This window comes from Neopsephotus bourkii, unplaced genomic scaffold, assembly GCF_033783945.1.
Source record: "Neopsephotus bourkii isolate Nb327-2 ecotype Australia unplaced genomic scaffold, CSIRO-AGI_Nbou_v1 NB_1328, whole genome shotgun sequence".
Classification (NCBI taxonomy): domain Eukaryota; kingdom Metazoa; phylum Chordata; class Aves; order Psittaciformes; family Psittacidae; genus Neopsephotus; species Neopsephotus bourkii.
The window spans coordinates 467,491-486,218 of record NW_026901808.1 but is presented as its reverse complement, the minus strand read 5'-3'; the positions used below and the strand labels follow the sequence as shown (position 1 = coordinate 486,218).

General features: G+C 37.2%; 1 protein-coding gene across 3 annotated transcripts in view; it reads left to right on the top strand.

Moving 5' to 3' along the window:
* CPNE8 (copine 8) overlaps positions 1-18,728 on the top strand; it is a 91,859-nt gene that overhangs the window by 30,451 nt on the left and 42,680 nt on the right. For all 3 annotated transcript variants that reach the window (XM_061366215.1, XM_061366214.1, XM_061366216.1), the window contains exons 5-9: positions 1,405-1,444; positions 4,440-4,516; positions 12,957-13,020; positions 15,295-15,398; positions 17,121-17,225. In XM_061366215.1, coding sequence (XP_061222199.1) covers positions 1,405-1,444; positions 4,440-4,516; positions 12,957-13,020; positions 15,295-15,398; positions 17,121-17,225 — 390 coding nt within the window. The remainder of the gene's footprint in view (positions 1-1,404; positions 1,445-4,439; positions 4,517-12,956; positions 13,021-15,294; positions 15,399-17,120; positions 17,226-18,728) is intronic.

Here is an 18,728-nt window from a genome sequence, read left to right as displayed (position 1 = left end):
AACGTACTGTCCAGAAATATAATGTTGTACACGTAGTACGCAGCCAAAATTTTCTTTACTGAAATAAATGCCAGTATGCATCTAAGTATATTAAACTGTAATATTTTAAAATGACAGCCGTTGTTCTAGAAGTAGGTGGCTTTTGACATTATTCCTGATGTACTAATTTATTTCCACTGGTGGGATCGGTTTGAGTTTCACTTTATTCTTTGTTAAACAGAATTGAGATTCTAGGCATCAGGTCACTTTGCATGTCATCTATTACATTTTGCCCCATTCTTATCAATTCAGTCTTTGTGATAATCAAGCTTTTACTGAAGTGCTTTTGAATGGCAGCATTTCCTGTATCATGGAAACAAACAAAAACTATACACTTTTCTTTAGCTGTAAATGTCTTTTAATAGCAGGTCAGAATGCTTCCTAAATTAGCAGAAGTGTCAGAGGGATGAGTGAGGAAAAAAGTTTCATTGTGTTCAAAACACAAGTAGCAGCTAGCTGTTTCCATCTAGGCTTAAATGGTTTCAGAGAGTGAAAGGAAACAATCAATGCCAAGATAGATTGCAGGGTGCTTCTAAATGGCCAGGTACGAATTCTCTCATCGTCACCATGGAAGCCTGGTGCAGACTTTATTTTTTATTTCAAAAGTTGGGCTCAATGCCATTAAATCTGCTGAGTGTAACTACTGCCTGCTATTGAAAATAACTTTAACAGATAGTCACTTTGTGAAATAAAGGATTTTCTTCCAAGTAGGTAAGGCGTTGCTGAAATAAAGACACAGTTGGGGCTGTGTAGGAATGTTGATTTGGCTGCCTCTTCCACAGAGCACAAATCTGTTCTGAACTTGAAACCAGAGTATCTGTTTTTAATGTTATTTTTCAAAGAAAGAGACTCCACGTATGATTCTTTTTTGCAACAGAAAAAAGTATATCTCTTGATAAACAGAAAGAAAGTATATCTCTTGATAAACTGAAAAGAGCAAGTCAAACTATAGTTAGAAGCAATTCAATTTATTGTCAGTTATTTCTATTTAATTAGTGAAATGACTGAAGAACTACCTAAGAAAATAATTCACAAGTTTGTTTTCTAAGATTATTTTTTAATGTTTGCTCTGTTCCTTGGCAGATTTCATTGTTCAAATAAGAATATCAAAATAACTTCTCTTAGAAGGCTGCACTTTGTTGAAAACGGTTTCATTTCAAATAGCTAGTGAACCTAATCCTATAATCTGTGATGATTCAGTCTGCCATTCTTACTGGTGAGACTTCCATTCATGTATCTGTGTAAATTCCACACACTGAAACAGGTGAAAGAATTGTTTGGGTTCTGTCTTCTTCCATTTATCTCGGATCTGTCATCTGGCAACTATGTTATCACATTCTTTTTTTTTTTTTTTTCCTTTTTAAGCTATGATGTTGACTCAAAGAGCCCGAACCTATCAAAACATGTAAGTTTTCCTCACTGTTATGCTTTCTCCTGCTGAAATGCTTACACTTTCCTAAATACGTTTATTTCCTCTTGACTGTAATACCAGATGAATGGAGACAAATGCTGTTGTGTGTTACAATGTTAGCGGGACATTTGTCCTGGAGAGGGCATATTTAAGCATCCATGCATACCTTTTCAGATATGTGATATGCTGCATTTTGTTGTTACTTCTCTGGGATTTAAAAAGTGTAAACATGTTTTGATTTTTTCCTTATTAGTATTGGTAGAAACTTTTTATACTCATATCATCCTGAAGTGGAAAGGATTAAATAGTAACTTTAAAATTTAGAGATGTGATGATAGAATTCATAGGCTTCTGAGTGACTTATTTTTAAATAAGTACAGGATAGCTTTGATAAGTGAACCTTTTGGAGCCTGGAGCAAAAGAGAATAATAGAAGCAATGTTGTGTGTGTTTCACAGTGAAAATAAAAGACTTTCAGCCATTGATCTCCAGTTGGATCCACCGTGTAATGATTTAAACATCCTGGCAAACTGTTTTTCATCTCTGTCATCTTGGAAGGATGCTCTGTATAATTGCAGTGCTAGCTGTGAAGATGCAGAAAAGGGAAGTCTTCTGTATACTGTCTTCAGTAAGGATAAAGGCTTATCCTGGGCTTCTGCTCAAGATTATTTGCACTTCTGTGGTACCTACTTTATCTGAATTATTTTTTTTCCCCTGAAACATGCTTCTTTGTACAAAAAAACTTGTAATTAAGCTTTAAGAAAAAAAGAAGACACAATATAAGTTAGTCACTAAGGAAGTGCAAACAAAGATGTATACAGATATACAGCCTAGATTTCATTGTTTGATTATGGAAACTGGAACTCAGCTTTGAATATCTTGCTGAGCCCATGGGAAACCAGAACAAAACAATGAGAAAACAAATCACTGTTCTTCTGAAGACTGTTCAAGTAGCTCCTAAATTACATATGTGCCTGCAATGTTCCAATTAGTATAGGCTAAGCATGTTTGGATGCATTAGGTCCTGTTTTTTAAACAGAGCCTATTTCCTGGAATCTTCAGTTGTGGAGGGAAGCTTTATTCTTTACACATTAACATTAATATCAGAAATACCTATTTTCGTCCATTGTCTTCCAGAGGAAATCTATATGAGTTGGTGTAGACTTGTGCTGAAGGCATCCAAACTATGCACATAGAATATATGCACAACAAAGAAGATGGTGGCTCTGAGAACGCTATGAAAGATGGTAGCTAGAAATGTGTTTCTTAACCACAGCTGATAATTTCTGTCATTTCTGAAGTGCTCAAGGTTGGCCTGGATTGTTCCTTTTGCTGCCAGGTTCCTGTGTATCTTTCCAGTAGCTCTTAACAATTCAGGCAGTGAGTAGGTAGGAAGTGAGCAGAGCTTTGCTCGTATCATGCACTGGCAGCTTTGTTTCTGAAGCATGTCAATAGTATTTGCATAGCTAGACTGCTCATGTGTTGTAGTCACCTTGTGTGGAGTAAAATCTTCCTTGTTTCTAAAAATCTGTTGACCCATTCCTTTGGGCAGTGTCATTTCCTAGTTGAACAGTTTGGGGGAATGAAAAAATCAACCTGAAGAATTTCAGCTTCAGCGACTCAAGTTTTGCTTCATTTGCTTCTCAGTTTGCCAAGTTTTATAATGGATGTATAAAGTAACCAGACCAGACAGTGCTGCTGTCTGTAGTTTTTCAGCTGTTTTAGATGGATTTTAGCTGTATCTAATAATGTTTATAAACCTGACTACCTGAAATCAGACTTTTATGTTCATGGTAACTTCCTGATTTAAGGAAAGAACAGAGTAATGGACAATTGTCATTAATAACAGACTGTGGAATTAATAGGAATTAATCATTCAAATGCCACCAAAAAAAAAAAAAAGGAAAGAAAATTGTGGTTTCAGTGTAGAAAATGGTGTTATTTTAGAATATGTCATGCCAAATGTTTTTAAAAATGAAAGAGGAGATAAGTCTTTTCAGATAAGTCTTTTAAAATGGCTTAAAAATTAATCTTTATGGAAGCAGTGTTGTGGTGTCAGATCAATTAAAGGACATAGTTAAAAAAAGTATTTTTTTTTTGCAATTATTTTCTTTGGTGGGATTAGTTCTCAAAACCAGTTCATTATATGGATCCATAACTAGCACAGCTCAGAGACATCAATGAGTGACCTAGGCTGAGAGAAGAGTAAGAACTACTTCTGCAGATACTCCCTACTGTACACAATATCATGAAGTTACAGTTTGCTGCATAGGAATCATAGTGTCTCGATCATTACTGTTTATGAGCAAACCTTATAAGCTACTGTTAGCACTACTGCCAGTGATGCTGGGAAGAACAGAGCTAGCAAGCTATTTTCACTTGGAACATAAGGAGTGGGTCTGCAGCATAAAATCATTGTATACAACAGTTTGAAAATCCATTCATATTTTTATACCACTTAGGTCACAGGGAAACATTATGAAAGTCTTCACTGGCAAAGTATAAAACAGGAAAATAAAGTGTGTGTCATTAAGGCAGTGTTTGTGTATAATTGCAGTCCAGGATGCTCATACAGATCCTGCACAGGCTTGAATGTTGCCAACATAATTAGCTTCCAAGATATTCATAGAATCAGTGTACAATATCTTCATAAAAGAGAAATTTATTAAAAAGCTCCAGTTAAAGAAGGTAAATAAATAGTCATGTCTCTAATCCTTTTAATTTGTTTCCATCTCAGTTTAATTTTTGTCGATGAAACAGGCAGGAAAAAAACCAGTAAGTGGACTGTATTAGAGTTACTTTTGTAAATATAAACCAATGTTATGTGAAATATATAATAGTGAGTCTTTTTTTATGATTGTTGCATACTTATTATTTAGATGTGATGTTCAGCAGTGTGGTCTGCAGTAATGAACAGCCCAGATAAATGGGAAACCAGATTTGTTTCAATGTGAAATATGAATTCTGAGTTTCATGTTACTGCTTTTCAGGATTTTTTGGGACAGATGTTTTGTACACTGGGAGAAATAGTTGGATCACAGGGGAGCAGATTGGAAAAACCAATTGTGTAAGTATGTCATTTTTGAACATTGGATGAATACGTACTGTTTCATGGAGTGAGTTGCAGGGCTTTTGTTCTGTGAGGTATCTGGATACTTGGGATCAACAGACAAGGCTTCTAAGAGAGAATAAACTGTTAGGTGCAATAAAAGTCCTTTATAGACTAAGATAATTTATGTTTCAATTGGGACAATTAGCAAAAGAATTGACTCACCCAAGATTTTTGTCAGCTTCATTACAACTTGCATTAAGAATAGTTTGAGCAAACTAATCTTAAAATTGTTTTTTCTATTTAGTTCACAAATTGGCACATCATAAATCTTTACTGCCTTTTGTTCAAGCATCAAGGAAAAAAAACTTCTCAGTGTTTCGAGTCCAAATGTTCCTACTTGTATTTCTATTGTTCCCACTAATCCAATTCCCAAACAATGAGGCAATGTGGAATATCAAATATTTTCTATTTATCCTACTAAATTTATCAAAAACTTTCTTAGAATCAATGGATTTTTCTCCCACTGAGAGGATTTTGATGTTTACAAGACATTGTTCATAGGGATGTGTGGGTATTTAAAATAAGAATTGTTTGAACAATCTTCATTTTCTGTTCCTCAGTGTTTGAATAATTGAAAATATTGTACAATTTTTATCTAAATGTATGCTAAAAATTCACCTATTACATTAAAAGCAAATGTTTAAAGGCTCAGCTGGACATTTTGTGTAATGGTAACAACTTTTGACTTGGAATTTTTGTCATTTTTTCTGACAAAATGCTAAAAACTAAATAACCCAATTAAATACTTAAATTTTTATAAATCCCGTGCAAGTGTTAGGCTGGAAAATATCTAAAATTTCCTGTTTCCATGCCAAAAATAATTTCAGGTTGTGTCTAGAACACATTCTGGATGAAATAGAAGTTCAGAACACACCATTTAAATTGATAAACTAAAAGACAATTTACATAGATTTCCTTGAATCTAAGGAACCTTATGAAATAAAAACTTTATTTTAAAGTAAAAGAAATATTTCCCTTAAACTATGGCAAACTTTAATTATATTTTAAGTTTAGAAGGTATTTCAATGTGATTTAATCTGCTTGAATTTGAGACTTGTGCATACCTGAAACAAATCCTTTTGAATCATAACTATAAGGGGTTGGCTAGCACTGCTTTGTGGGAGGCATTCCTGTAATTATGCCCTTCCAGTCCATTAGCCTTGACTAAATTCTGTCTGTAGATGTCTTATTTCCAGTCATTTGGGTTTTGTACAAAGGCACATTTCAGCTCTTCAGCAGGACTCATTTATCCTACAGTTCATGCTGAAAAATAAGAGTAACATGACAAAAAAAGTCTTTGCAAAACATTTTCACATGGTGTTTTATCAAAATAAGCCTTTGATTTAGTTCCCCTAATTTATAGCCAACAGCAGATGATCCAAATTGATTTGTAACAATTATACGCCGTTACCTCTCTTGCTGAATTCCGTGAGTGCTTGTGGTGGGTTGACCCTGGCTAGACACTGGGGTCCCACCAGAGCTTCTCTATCACTTCCCCTCCTCAACTGGACAAGGGAGAGAAACTGTAACAAAAGTGTCACAGGTTGAGATAAGGACAGGGAGAGATCACTCAGCAATTGCTGTCATGGGCAAAACAGACTCGACTCGGGGGAAGAAATAGTTTAATTTATTACCAGTCAAATCAGAGTAATAAGAAATAAAATCAAATCTTAAAAACAACTTCCTCCTTCTCCTCCCTTCTTCCTGGGCTTAATTTCTGATTTCTCTATGTCCTCCCCACCAGCAGCACAGGGGGATGGGGAATTGGAGCTGTGGTCAGTTCATCACACGTCTCTGCCGCTCCTTCCTCCTTGAGAGGGAGGACCCCTCACAATCTTCCCTGATGCAGTATGGGGTCACTCCAATAGGAGACAGTCCTCCATGGACTTCTCCAAATTGAGTCCTCACGGGTTGCAGTTTTTCAGCCTGAACTGCTCCAGTGTGGGTCCCTTCCATGGGTGCAGTCCTTCAGGACCAGACTGCTCCAGTGTGGGTCCCCTGTGGGGTCACAAGTACTGCAGCAAACATGCTCCAGCCTGGGCTCCTCTCTCCATGGGGCCACAGGTCCTGCCAGGAGCCTGCTCCAGTGTGGGCTTCCCATGGGGTCACAGCCTCCTTTAGGCATCCCCCTGGTCCAGTGTAGGATCCTCCCTGGGCTGCAGGTGGAGACCTACTCCACCATGGACCTCCAATGGCTGCAGGTAGAGATCAGCTCCTCCCTCTTCTCCAGACTGAACTGCCTCAACTTTCTCAGTCTGTCATATTTAGTAAGACAAATCTTGCTGACTTCTCGAAGCTCTTTATAGTTTTTTTCTTTCTGAAAACTGGTAAATTACTCAGCACACTACACTTTTTTTTCTGAGAAAATTAGTGAAATTTGTTTTAAACATATAGATTAAACATCATCCGTTCAGCAGTTTGTTATCACTTGGTACAGGTTAAGTGAAGTCTGATGTAACAGGAAGGAAAAGATATCAGTGAAGATTCTATGAAAAAAAGGTCTTACAATTATTTCACAGTTGTGTGGGACTGTATAATACATTTTTCTCTTGGGTAAACAAACATTGTTCAGGTCTGGCTTCTGTTACTCTGTTTTATGGCAGCTACTAAGTGGACCCGAATCAGTTGTCCACCTGAAAGACTTTGAAATACAACTTCCTTTTGGTATATGTGGTGTGGGTAGATATTTGTTAATGAAAAAGTGTTCATGACTTTTTATGAGCTCTTCCCAGTGTTCAGACTTTATTTTGTCACTGGTGCTTTTGACAGTGCTGTGGCTAGGCAACTCTCCCTGGTTGATTGTTCACTCTGAGGTCTAGACATCTTGGTGACTAGGAGACGTTTGTTGTCTTATTTTATTCATTAAACTGTAGCATTGCATTTCAGCATTGTTTGCTTATTGGCATGTGTTTAATGTTTCTTAATATTCATATAGCAGTAATTCAATTGACAATATTGCATGTCTTCTGTTCCTAAGGATATTTCCTACTTCGAATTTACCCTTCTTTTTACAAAGTCAAGTCCACATTCACATGATTTGGATGTTCTTTATGATCTGTGACTAGAGTTCAGAGAGCTTTTTCTCTTTACAGTATTTCTGAAGTTCATTATCATTCTGCCTTTTCTGTTCTCAGCCAGTGGATGTACAAAGAAGAGAATGCCCAGTGCTGTTTTAGTCCCAATCAGCTACTCTACTGAAGTAGCACTTTTTATACTTAAGCAGCTTGAGGAGCTTGTATTCCATTCTCTGAGTGGCATTCAAGAAAGCTGTGACATTTCTTGGAAATGAAAATTATAAATACTCAAAAGCTTGAACTTCAGATCTATCTACTTTGCACATTTACAGAAGACTCAGGAGATTCAAGACTCCATGGCTGCCATGAGCTGGCCAACTCTAAGTGAGATGTATATCACCAGGTAAAATTCCCTTAGGATACTCTTGTTCTTCATTAAAACAAAGGTAAATCATCTCCAGCCTAGAGGGTTGACAAACAGTGGTCTATCAGGCAGACTAAAGAATAGCTTGCTGCTAACCTTCATGGTGAGTACAAAAGTGAAGATGTACACACGCATTTTTCTCCTTTGCCTTCATGACAGGCATGACTTGAAGTTTCATTGGTCTTGCAAGAACCAGAAAATTGCTCATCTGAGGCATGAACCTAATATTATTTGGTCTTGGCAGTTATGCAGATGTCTCCTGAGCATCCCTTTCCATTTCTGACACTATTAAGGGCTTTAAATTCAATGCAGTCTGCCATACAAGACCCTTGTTTTCAGAATGGAAGCGTGCTGGCATGCTATCCTTGTGACTATGAGCGATTTTGTTCAAGAACATACTTTAGTGTTGCACTTCATTTTAAAGACTGGCCAGGTACAGAGATGAACATTTGCTTGGGATTATTTCACTTGGAAAGTAAATCCGATCATACAAAGCAGGTGAAATGGAGAACCTGACATTTTAACAGTAATGTTTACTCTCTTTACCTGTTGGGTTACTAGATTCATTAAATGGCTTCGCAAGACAAACTCCATGCTCAAGATTTACTCAGGCCGGCCTTGTGTGCCTCAGTTGTGTTAGCACGAAAGGACAAGGTACAGATGTATCTACTTCCAGAAATCACACAGCTTCATTTTTCTCTCAACAGAGCATTACCTTCCCAGGCTTTTTTCAGGATTAGATATTTTCATGTTCTGTCTTCCTAGAGAGAAGATGCTAGCGACTTTTATAACTGAGCAATGTTTCTTTCAGGATCTACTAAGTGCATTCCTGTAGGGATTCCCTTTAATGATGAGGCAGAGACATTGCAAAGTTTAATGAGCGTTCCATGCTAGTTATTCACATCTGAGTGCTGTTGTCTGCTAATGAGGTTGCACTGGAGCCAGCTGGCCTATTTTGGAAAGTTCATTCTCCTGTTATCTTTCTGTGAACATAATTGATAGAAAAACATCTGAACCCTGGAACTGGGACTTCCTATATATTTGTCCTATCCTCTTATCTGAGGTTGTGACTGCCAGAGCTAGGTTTTGTAAATTCAGGGATAAGACTAAATGTTTTAATGATCAGAAAGGTGTTCCTTCCTCTGCCGCATTGCCATTTCAGCTTGCAAAACTGGAGGCTCTGTTTAACCTCTCAGGTTTGAATTCCCAGATAAATTGTCATCTTTCTCCAACTTTATCACCAGTTCCTTTCCATCCTTGTTGAAGCCCAAATGGTCTTCAGAGTGTCTTTTCAAACTTCTGTAGGTGCTGCAGGTGTGGAGTCTCAGTCGTGGAATCATTTGCTCTAAGACAAGTACTCCTCAAGCCTGTATCTTATCCAGAGACATGCATATATTGATGAGGGCCTTTCATTTGATGGTTTTCTGGTTGATTTCTCTAATAGTCAAATTACTTGCTCCTGCAAATACTGTCCAAAAAGAGATGATCGTAGAATACCTGCAGGTTCTAGCTCTCAAACCAGTAGGACCCACTGAAACGTAGATCTTCCTCACATTTTACCATCTTTTATTCAGTTTGCACCCTATTCATACTTAGACTGGCACATTTTCCATATCTGAGTGTCAGATAGCTAGCACTGATTATTGGAGTTGACAGTGGTTATGCATACAGATTGCCTCACTATTACCCCACAAACCCTCAGGGTTTCCACAGAAATCTACCCTGAGAAACTGGCTGTCTAAACATAAATTCTGTATTGTCACTTCAGTGCTATAGAAGCAATTCCATGGCGACTCAGTACCAGTTATTCATGAAAGTGAAAGAAGACTGGCAGTGCCACTGCATTCTTGGTTTAAACAGGTGGAACTCTTACATGCTCATCTTCAAGGTAATATTAGTCAATATTTCTGTGGCAGTGGGACGGACTGATCTGTATTGCTGAACCTCTAAGCAGTGTATTTTCATACAGTGATAAGACCAGTTTAAAATTATTTTGTTATTCTCAGAAGGCATTATTGCTATTTAAAGGTCTTGCCATTTGGCTGATCTGTGACCACTGAAGTTTTTTTCGGCGTGCTGACTTTGTACTTGAGGATTTTTACCTTAATGAATAGTTTGTAAGGGAATTCATAAGAGAACAAACTCTTTAGTGTCTGCAAATGATCCAGCACTTTTTTTATGCTTGTAGAGTCAAGACAAGCATTTAAAGATTGTACTTAATACTGTCACAAACTGTAGAGGTCATTTGATAGAGTTTTCAGTTCCTGAATAGTGAGAACTTTCTGTTCTGTAGAGAAATGCTGTGCTAGCCTTAATTAAGCATTTCACCTCTGTGCCAGCCATCATGGCAATATTATCCTTCCTTTATAAGGCATGTGTCCTTAAGAACCTTGGAGATACATGAAGCCGAAGCTTACCCTAAGTGCTTTTAGATATTACTATACTGTGTGCACTTTTCACATCTACTCACCAACCAATAATTCCTTTTTTTTTTTTTTTTTTTTTTTTTGCCTACCCATACCCACCTAAATATCTTCAGGGGATGCATCTCCAGGTTTCCCCAGGCCTTCAGAGTAATAATTGCAGACATATTTATCTCTTGGGGTTGGGCAATGTTACCAATTAAGTGGTTTCCATACTGTTGTTACTACAACGTTTCAGAAGTTTTTGAAGCTTCAAGAAGTACTCTTCAAAAAAAAAAAAAATGCAGCTTTTTAATCTTTTGAAACTCTGAGATTTCAATTTCAATATCCCATTGTTACAGAGGCTAAAATGGGTATTTTTCACTCCTGAGCTGTAGAAGAGTGGCAGATATAAAACCTTATGACTTGAAGAAGCTGATAAAACCATGAATTGTACCATGTAATATTTGGAATGTCCAGATTATTTTTCCTGTCATTTGAAGAAAGTTCTCTGATTTGGTTGTATTGTACTCTGTGTCACACTGCATTAAATGGAAGAATGCTGGAAGAATTGTGTGTATATGAATAGTCATTTAAAATTTCACAACAAACCCTGAATAGCTTCCCTATCCACTGCTCTCCTTGTGAAATTCAGACTTAGCATGCAGCACCGAGGAGGTCCAGGAGAGCAGTCATGTGCACCTCTGATCACTGGCAAATGACTGCAACGGTAAAGGAGCAGCATTCCTTTGTGTGTTCCTTATTGTCCTGGATTCAGCAGTAGCAGTCTTTTTTTCTCCTTCTTAGTAGCTGGTGCAGTGCTGTGTGTTTTGACTTTCAGCCTGGGAACCGCACTGATAACACTGATGTGTTTAGTTGCTGCTCAGTAATGTTTACTCTGACCAAGGACTTTCTGAGTCTCATGCTCGGGGGAGTCTCATGCACCAGGGTGGAGGGGAAGTTGGGAAGAAGCAGAGACAGGACACCTGACCCAAACTAACTGTAGAGGTATTCCATACTACAGCACATCAAGCCCACTATATAAACTGGGGGTAGCTACCCAGAAGGGTTAGATCACTGCTCGGGTTGGGCTGGGTATCGGTCGGCGGGTGGTGAGCGGTTGTATTCTCTTCCCTTGTTATTTCCCTTATCATTATTATTACTGGTGGCAGCAGCAGTGGTTTGTGTTATACCTTAGTTACTGGACTGTTCTTATCTCAACCCGTGGGAGTTACATTCTTTCGATTCTCCTCCCCATCCCTCCGGGACTGGGGGGGGAGGGAGGGAGGGAGTGAGAGAGCAGCTGCGTGGTTCTGATTTATGGCTAGGCTTAAACCACGACACTTAACAGACTTAAAAATCAACTTCTAAACAGGAGTTTTAGTGAGCTTGCAGAAATTTGCATCAGGATTTGCTCCTATGTTCACAATTTGTAAACTTTTATCTGCTTCTAAGAACTATTTTCCCACCAGTTTTTTATTATGCCACAGTCTTGGTAAGTCTAGCTAAGTCTCACTTAATGAGAGTTGTAGAGCACTGTACAAAATTTCAAAAGGATTAAGGAAACTAACAAGCAAAATAAGAACAAAAGTAAATGTTTATATTAATGTCTTAACAGAAGAACAGGAGTGCCCTCTAGTTCTTTTAGAAAAAAAGAAATACAATTTTAAAATGTCATTTTACCTAAATGTCTTCTTGGAAAGTATTTTTATTCAAATCATTACTTATGTTCAATATCTGAACTAAAACTCTGAACTAAAAATGAGCCTAAGAAATAGCATTAGTTTCGGAAAAGAGGATCTACAAGTAATTCCCAAGGTGTGTGTTAACGGACACACTAGTAGACGTTTGAATATTGCAAACTGCTCATTTATAGTACAGCGTCATGCAAAAGGTTGCATCTCAGTATGTGCATTTCCCACTGCCACGCCCCTCGCTCCTCAAAAAAAAGCTGCTGGCACTGAATGCTGTCAGATTATGTGTGGCTTTTCCATCCCTGTATAGTTCTTTATGTAAGGATCTGGTTTGCGCTTTCTGGTGTTGCAGCAGCATGATTTTAATGGCTGTCTAGGTGAATTATAATTTATGTTGCAACTACTGTATCTGATATGGTGAGGTTATTATGTGTCTTCATAAACATTTCAGGCTGGTGTATAAAGTATTTTTTAGGTATTTTGTTTAAAGAAAATTTGCAGATGGGTGCTTTTCACAAAGCAGTAAGTTGTAGAGTCATCTTTAAATAAAGTATTGGTGGGAGGGCAAAAAAATAAGATTCTGGTATTGTCATTTCATCCCATTAAGCTTTTTACGCTATTTCTTTTAAAAATTAAACTGATTTGTTTCTTGCTAGTTAGAATAAATATACAACTCATGTACCAATTCACTTAGGGTAAATCAACTTTTTTACACAGGACAAGTAAGTGTCAAAAAGGGAAATTGTACAGCATGTCAGCAGTTTTGTGACTTGAAAGCTTCCCTTGTGTTTATCTGTGTTAGCTGTAACTTTCATAAATGATATCAAGGAACTGAGGTGACGTAGTTGTGTTTTCTTGCAGAGGAATTCCTGGGAAGAAATGTGGGACAGTCATAGTAACAGCAGAGGAACTAGGCTGTTGCCGAGTAAGTGTGTGTTCATTGCTTTTTGAAAAACTAAATTATAATGATTTTGTGATTTATACAGCACCAGATTCTCAAAGGTGTGATGTAGAAGTTTATATTTTGTGACATACAGAATTTAGAGTACCTTTTTCCTATGAGTTACTCCTAGTTTTAGATAGAAGCAGAAGAAAAAAGCATCAGCATCAAGGTTTTGATTCTTAGATGAATCTTTAATCTTTATTTCCCCAAGTAACCAATCATATTTTAATCTCTTTTATTATTTTTAACAAAGATCTATTTGTTTCAGGCATGGAATTATATTTCCATTATGGAAGGGAACATTACATGAACATCAAAGTAAAATTTGGGATTTTTAACCTTATAATTAAAAGGCAGTGAGGAATTTGTCTGGTGAAGGGAAAGACCTGGTGAGGAATTTTTTTCCCGATATTCTGGGTTTATCCTCCAAGATGAGCATTTTTATCACAGTTATAACAAACTATTTAAAAACCACAAATATGTTATAAAATCCATAATCAGAACAGGTTTGGGTTTTTTTTTTTCTTTCCCTTTTAAGAAGACAAATACTGGCTGCCTCCAAGGTCCACATGTTCTTCCAAATTCACCCCACTCAGATTTTACATACGTGATGACTATTTCAAAATCACTGAAGGGAACTTGTGAAGAATTTGGAACTCAGTCTCTCTTGTACTCTCTTCTGCATTGCCTGTCATGCTCTTTCATGTGCACACTCTGTCATGCAGTTTGTCACCATCTCTTGTAGACTTTTATTGAGATATTTTCCTACCTAGGTTTATTCATTAACTATAATAATTCTCGTTTGATCTTCTGAGGTTTTTTTACCAAACATCTATAGCTCGTATTCAGAATAGCAAAGATTTTTAGAATCACTGAATTGCTGAAATTGGAAGAGACCTTGGGAGATTGCTTAGTCCAACCTTCCTGCTCTTCATAGAGCAGGTTACTTGAGGTTTTGAATGCATCCAAGCAGACACCATAGTCTGCTTCAGTGTTTTGCCACAGCCACAGCAAAATTTTTTTTTCTTGTATTTAAATGGAATTTGCTGTGCTTCAATTTGCACTTATTACCACTTGTTCTTCCACTTCATATTACTAAGCAGAGTCTTTTTACTCCTTTCCAGCAGCTGTTTATACAGATTGATAAGATCCCTTCTCTTTTTCAGGCTAAATAATTCCAGGTGTCAGCATCTCACCATATGAAAGATGGTCCAGTCCCTTAGAGTGGCCTCACCAGTGCTGTGTCACTTCCTTCAGCTTTCTGTCAGCACTCTTCCCGATGCAGTCCAGGAGGCCATTTGCCACCTTTGTTGCCAAGAGCACGTTGTTCAACTTGCTGCCCACCAACACCTGCTAGTCCTTTCCTGAAAAGCTGCTTTCCAGCTGTGTGTCCCACAACCTGCACCAGGGTTATTCCTCTCAAAGTGCAGTACTTGGCATTTCCCTCTGTGGAATTCTGTGAGGTTCATGTTTGTTTGGTTTTCTAGCCAAGGCATAGAAGGCTGTGAGAAACACTTTTCCATGTCCTTTGTCACCTGGTCCCCTGCCACACTCAGTGCTGATCGCACATTTTGCCTAGTCTTCCTCTTGCTGCTGTTACACCTGTAGACCAGTCTTCCAGCAGACCCTGCTGCAGTTAGCAGGTGAGCCTGCAGATTTATCTTTGCATTTATAATCCTCACGTTCTTGACTCTACCCAAACAGAAGAACTATGTGCGACTATCACTTAGCCTGCCCACAGCAAAGCAACTTTTCTCCTTGTTTGTCATCAGAAGGGGTGTATTTTGTATGTTCCAGGCTCATTTTCTGGAAGCTTCTAGACTCTTAATATCAAGCTACTAAGTGACTTGCTTTACAGACAGCAAGAGCAGACAACTGCAGGTTCAAGTCATTGAAGAGAGGAGGCTTACTCATGTCTCACTGGAGTTTCTAACATTAATTCTATTATGCCTTCCTTGCCTGTGCATCTGTTTCCTTGAGGCTACAATTTTGCATGTCAGAAAATAATGGAAAAGTCCTGAGGCGTTTAGCACAGGAATTTACCTGTCCTCTGCAGCTGCTACAGAAGAATTCTTGGTTCCAGCAGCTCAAACGACAGTAAAAGGATGTGGCAGGAATGCAAATACGTAGAGGCCATCTAGAAGACAGCTACTCTCATTATTTTTCTATTTACATGGTTATTAATGAATTTTACTTTTCTATTTTAGTGTAATAAACTGCATGCTGTATGTAATTTTTCTGTATTACCCATTTCAGGATTCAGTTTTAATGCAGTTTTGTGCGAACAAACTAGACAAGAAGGACTTTTTTGGCAAATCTGATCCTTTCCTCGTATTTCATCGAAGCAACGAAGATGGCAGGTAGATGCCTGTTAAGTATTTCTGCTGCTAAACAGTAGGCAATTTACTTATTTGCAGATGGTAATATAGTTTTAATTTCTGATGTGTCAGATTAAGCTGTTTCTTTTGTCATGTTTGTTGGTTTTAAGTATATAAAGTTATGCAGTACAGGAATAAAACTATTGTAACAAATAGATCAAATATTGCGGCTCAGGGTTTTAAGAGTTAAATGTATGATATAGAGCACTATAAAATTAATTGTAATAAAAATAGTAAAATAATATTACTTTTTCTAGGAAAAGTATGCGTTTAATGTTAAATAGAATTCTCAAAGAAAATTGTAGCTGCAGAATATGTTAATCCTTAGAAATTGTTTTAGATAAAAAGATACCGCAAATTTGGAAACACCTTTTATCTTTTGTCATACTTCTAGGAAATAGAATTCAAAAATACCTTCAATAGATATTTATTTGTTTGGGGTTTTTTTTATCAAATAAGTGGCTGTTTGCAACATTTATGCTTTAATTTGTTAAAGTAGATTAATCTGTCCTGTTCTGCTGCTAAGACTTGACGTGCTAACTTCAGGTCAACATACTACTTACGTGGGAGGTCTGCTGGCAATTTTTCTTGGAAGCTGATAGTCGTCACATATAACTTCATATCAAGCCATAGGCTAGACATACATGATATTACTTGTTTGAGTAGCTTAACTGAAACAGGTGTCAACATAAACCTATATATGGGTCCGTGTGTCTCTTCCCTGCTCTTTTCCTCTTGGAGGCAGATTATAAAAACAACTTCCTTAATAAGCGTTGAATATCTTAAATTGTGATCCTGGAAATGTTAGGGCTCTTTTGTGAATTGCATTAAGGTCATTAGTGAAATTTCTCTGGGCATTCACTGGGAGTGCTGGTATATGCAGTTTCTCTTGGCCTTGGTTGTCATGCTTTTCCACTTCCTTCCAAGAGGTGAGTGTTGAGCCACTGGGTCTTTACTGGTCTCCTGAATCCAGCAGTGGTCAGAAGGATGCTCACTTTTCTGTCTCAGCTTCAGGCATGCTTTCTGAGCCATAGCCAGGATAAAAACAGGCCTTTGGAACATAAAGAAGATATTCCCTTACAGGACAGCTTTAGTCACATCTGTATGTAGAATTTCAGTAGTAATTTCACCAGTGACCTTGCCTCCTGTTTTCTTTTGAACAATTCAGTCCCAAGGCAAGGATTTAAACCCATGTATTTTTATTTTACATTATTTAGAGAAAGCCTGAGAGAAGATGATCATAGGGTCTTATGGAGCCTTATAGGTTTTACCTGAGACAGCCCTGGTTAAAAAGTCATAGACATAAAATGGGGAACAAGAATCAGAAAGCCGGGACACCCTTGGCTCCATTTCTTAAACTGTAGCAGACCGCTTTCTTTCTCGATTTGTGACTGATTCTGGCTGTACAAGGCCTGTTTAAATAAGTAGTATGGGGGCTGCTTTTGCCTGAAATAACTCACCGAATGCTTGTAAATCTTGCTAAAGTTTTGGGTAAGAACGTTTTAGGTTTAAAGTTATTGAGCACCCTAGTGTGTAATCTCTCTCAGCCCCATCTGTCCTCCTCAGTTCTTCCTCCTCTCTGATGTCACTGCATTTCTTTTTTAGTTATCTTAAATTCTGTTTGGACATTGTGTAAATGAATAGCGATTCCGTGTCTGATGACACAAAAGAAAAAGTAAAAAACTTTATTTTTTTTTATTACAGTTTTACAATCTGCCACAAAACTGAAGTCATAAAAAATACATTAAATCCAGTGTGGCAGGCGTTCAAGATTTCTGTCAGAGCACTCTGTAATGGAGACTATGACCGGTAAGCTATAGGTTAAACTTTCTTAGCATACACAGTTCTTCCCCCCAAACTCATGTGTTTTTTTCTATGTGAGTTTTTCTATGCAGTTCAGTTTCCTGATGCTGTTAAGGTTATTTAATCACAATTTTGAAAGGATAATATATATTCAAAGCCAGTCATCGCATTAAAGAATTTAATAAAATAAAGACAATGTGGTAACTCTGTAGGAAATGTTAGTGGTGATTTCTCGAAAAATATGCTTTGCTCTCTATGGTGTGATTAAAAGAAAAGACTGATCTGAAGAATGGCCACTGTTCCTAGTGTGCACAGTATTTTTAATAATGTTTCAATGAAAAATAATGATGATCTGTCTTCCTTTTGTGACACTGTAATGTCAGAGGATGCTGATAGATGAAAGCGTTTAAAATATATAAGGTAAGTAGATGGGAAATGCAGAAGGTAGTCTTCTTCATATTGGAAGTTTTCTGTGATCCCATGCAAAAGGATCCACTTTTGGATGGTTATAATCATAATAATACCATGTTTTTAATCAATCCTTCCCCAATAGTAACAAGCAAAATAGTTAAATTGAGGAATGATGGATATTTTTAGACTCCTTAAAACATAGGCATGCTAACCTACAGCAATATCAGCAAGAAAAGCGTTTACCTTCCTATTGATGACTTCTTGCTCTGTTGTCACCATTCATATTTTTGAAATACATTTAGGTATTGGTGTTATTATTAAGTAGCCAGTTAAATTTCTGGTAGTTTCTCTATCTCTGCTACTTGAAACCTGGAGTACTGGCATTATTTTAAGTAAGACTCTGAGGAAGTATAAATTTTTCACTTAGTCATAATGCTTTTGGCAGTCTTGAGTGCAATATTTAGTTTAAAATCATGAAGAAAATGTTTGAAGACTAGAATAAAAATATGCATAATACATAAGCTGAATGTAGTAGATAAGTGTGCTAAGGTTCAGTTCACCTTTATGTAGACTGTGTGAAAGATACAAGTGATGTAAAATGCACTTGTCTGGGTACTTCACAGGCAAAAGGTATGTTATCTGATTGATTAAAATACAAAGAGGTTCAGTATTGCATTCTGTTAAACATGAGCTAATGTTTCAAGCAGCAGACGCCAAATCCTTTGCTGAAATATATTACTGCATGTAAGGAATTTAAGTAAGGCTTTGCTTAAATTGATGATTTTCCTGTGAGTGTCTTTAATCTGTAATTTAAGGAGTTGCTTCTCTACCTCAGCTTTTATTTTCAGCTTCCATATACATGATTGCCATTCCTTCATGTGCACTTTGTTACTGTAGTACAACATGATTTTACCATGTCATAACTCCATTGCATTATGTTATCAAGCTAATTATTCCATGAAACATACACCAAAATTATTTTAATTGGTTACCATGAAAACCAAGTCTTCCAGGGAAGCATTCCTTGAATTTATAATTTATAATTTACTAGCTAATGCCAGAGGATAAACAAATCAACTCTTGAATCAACTGGCAGTC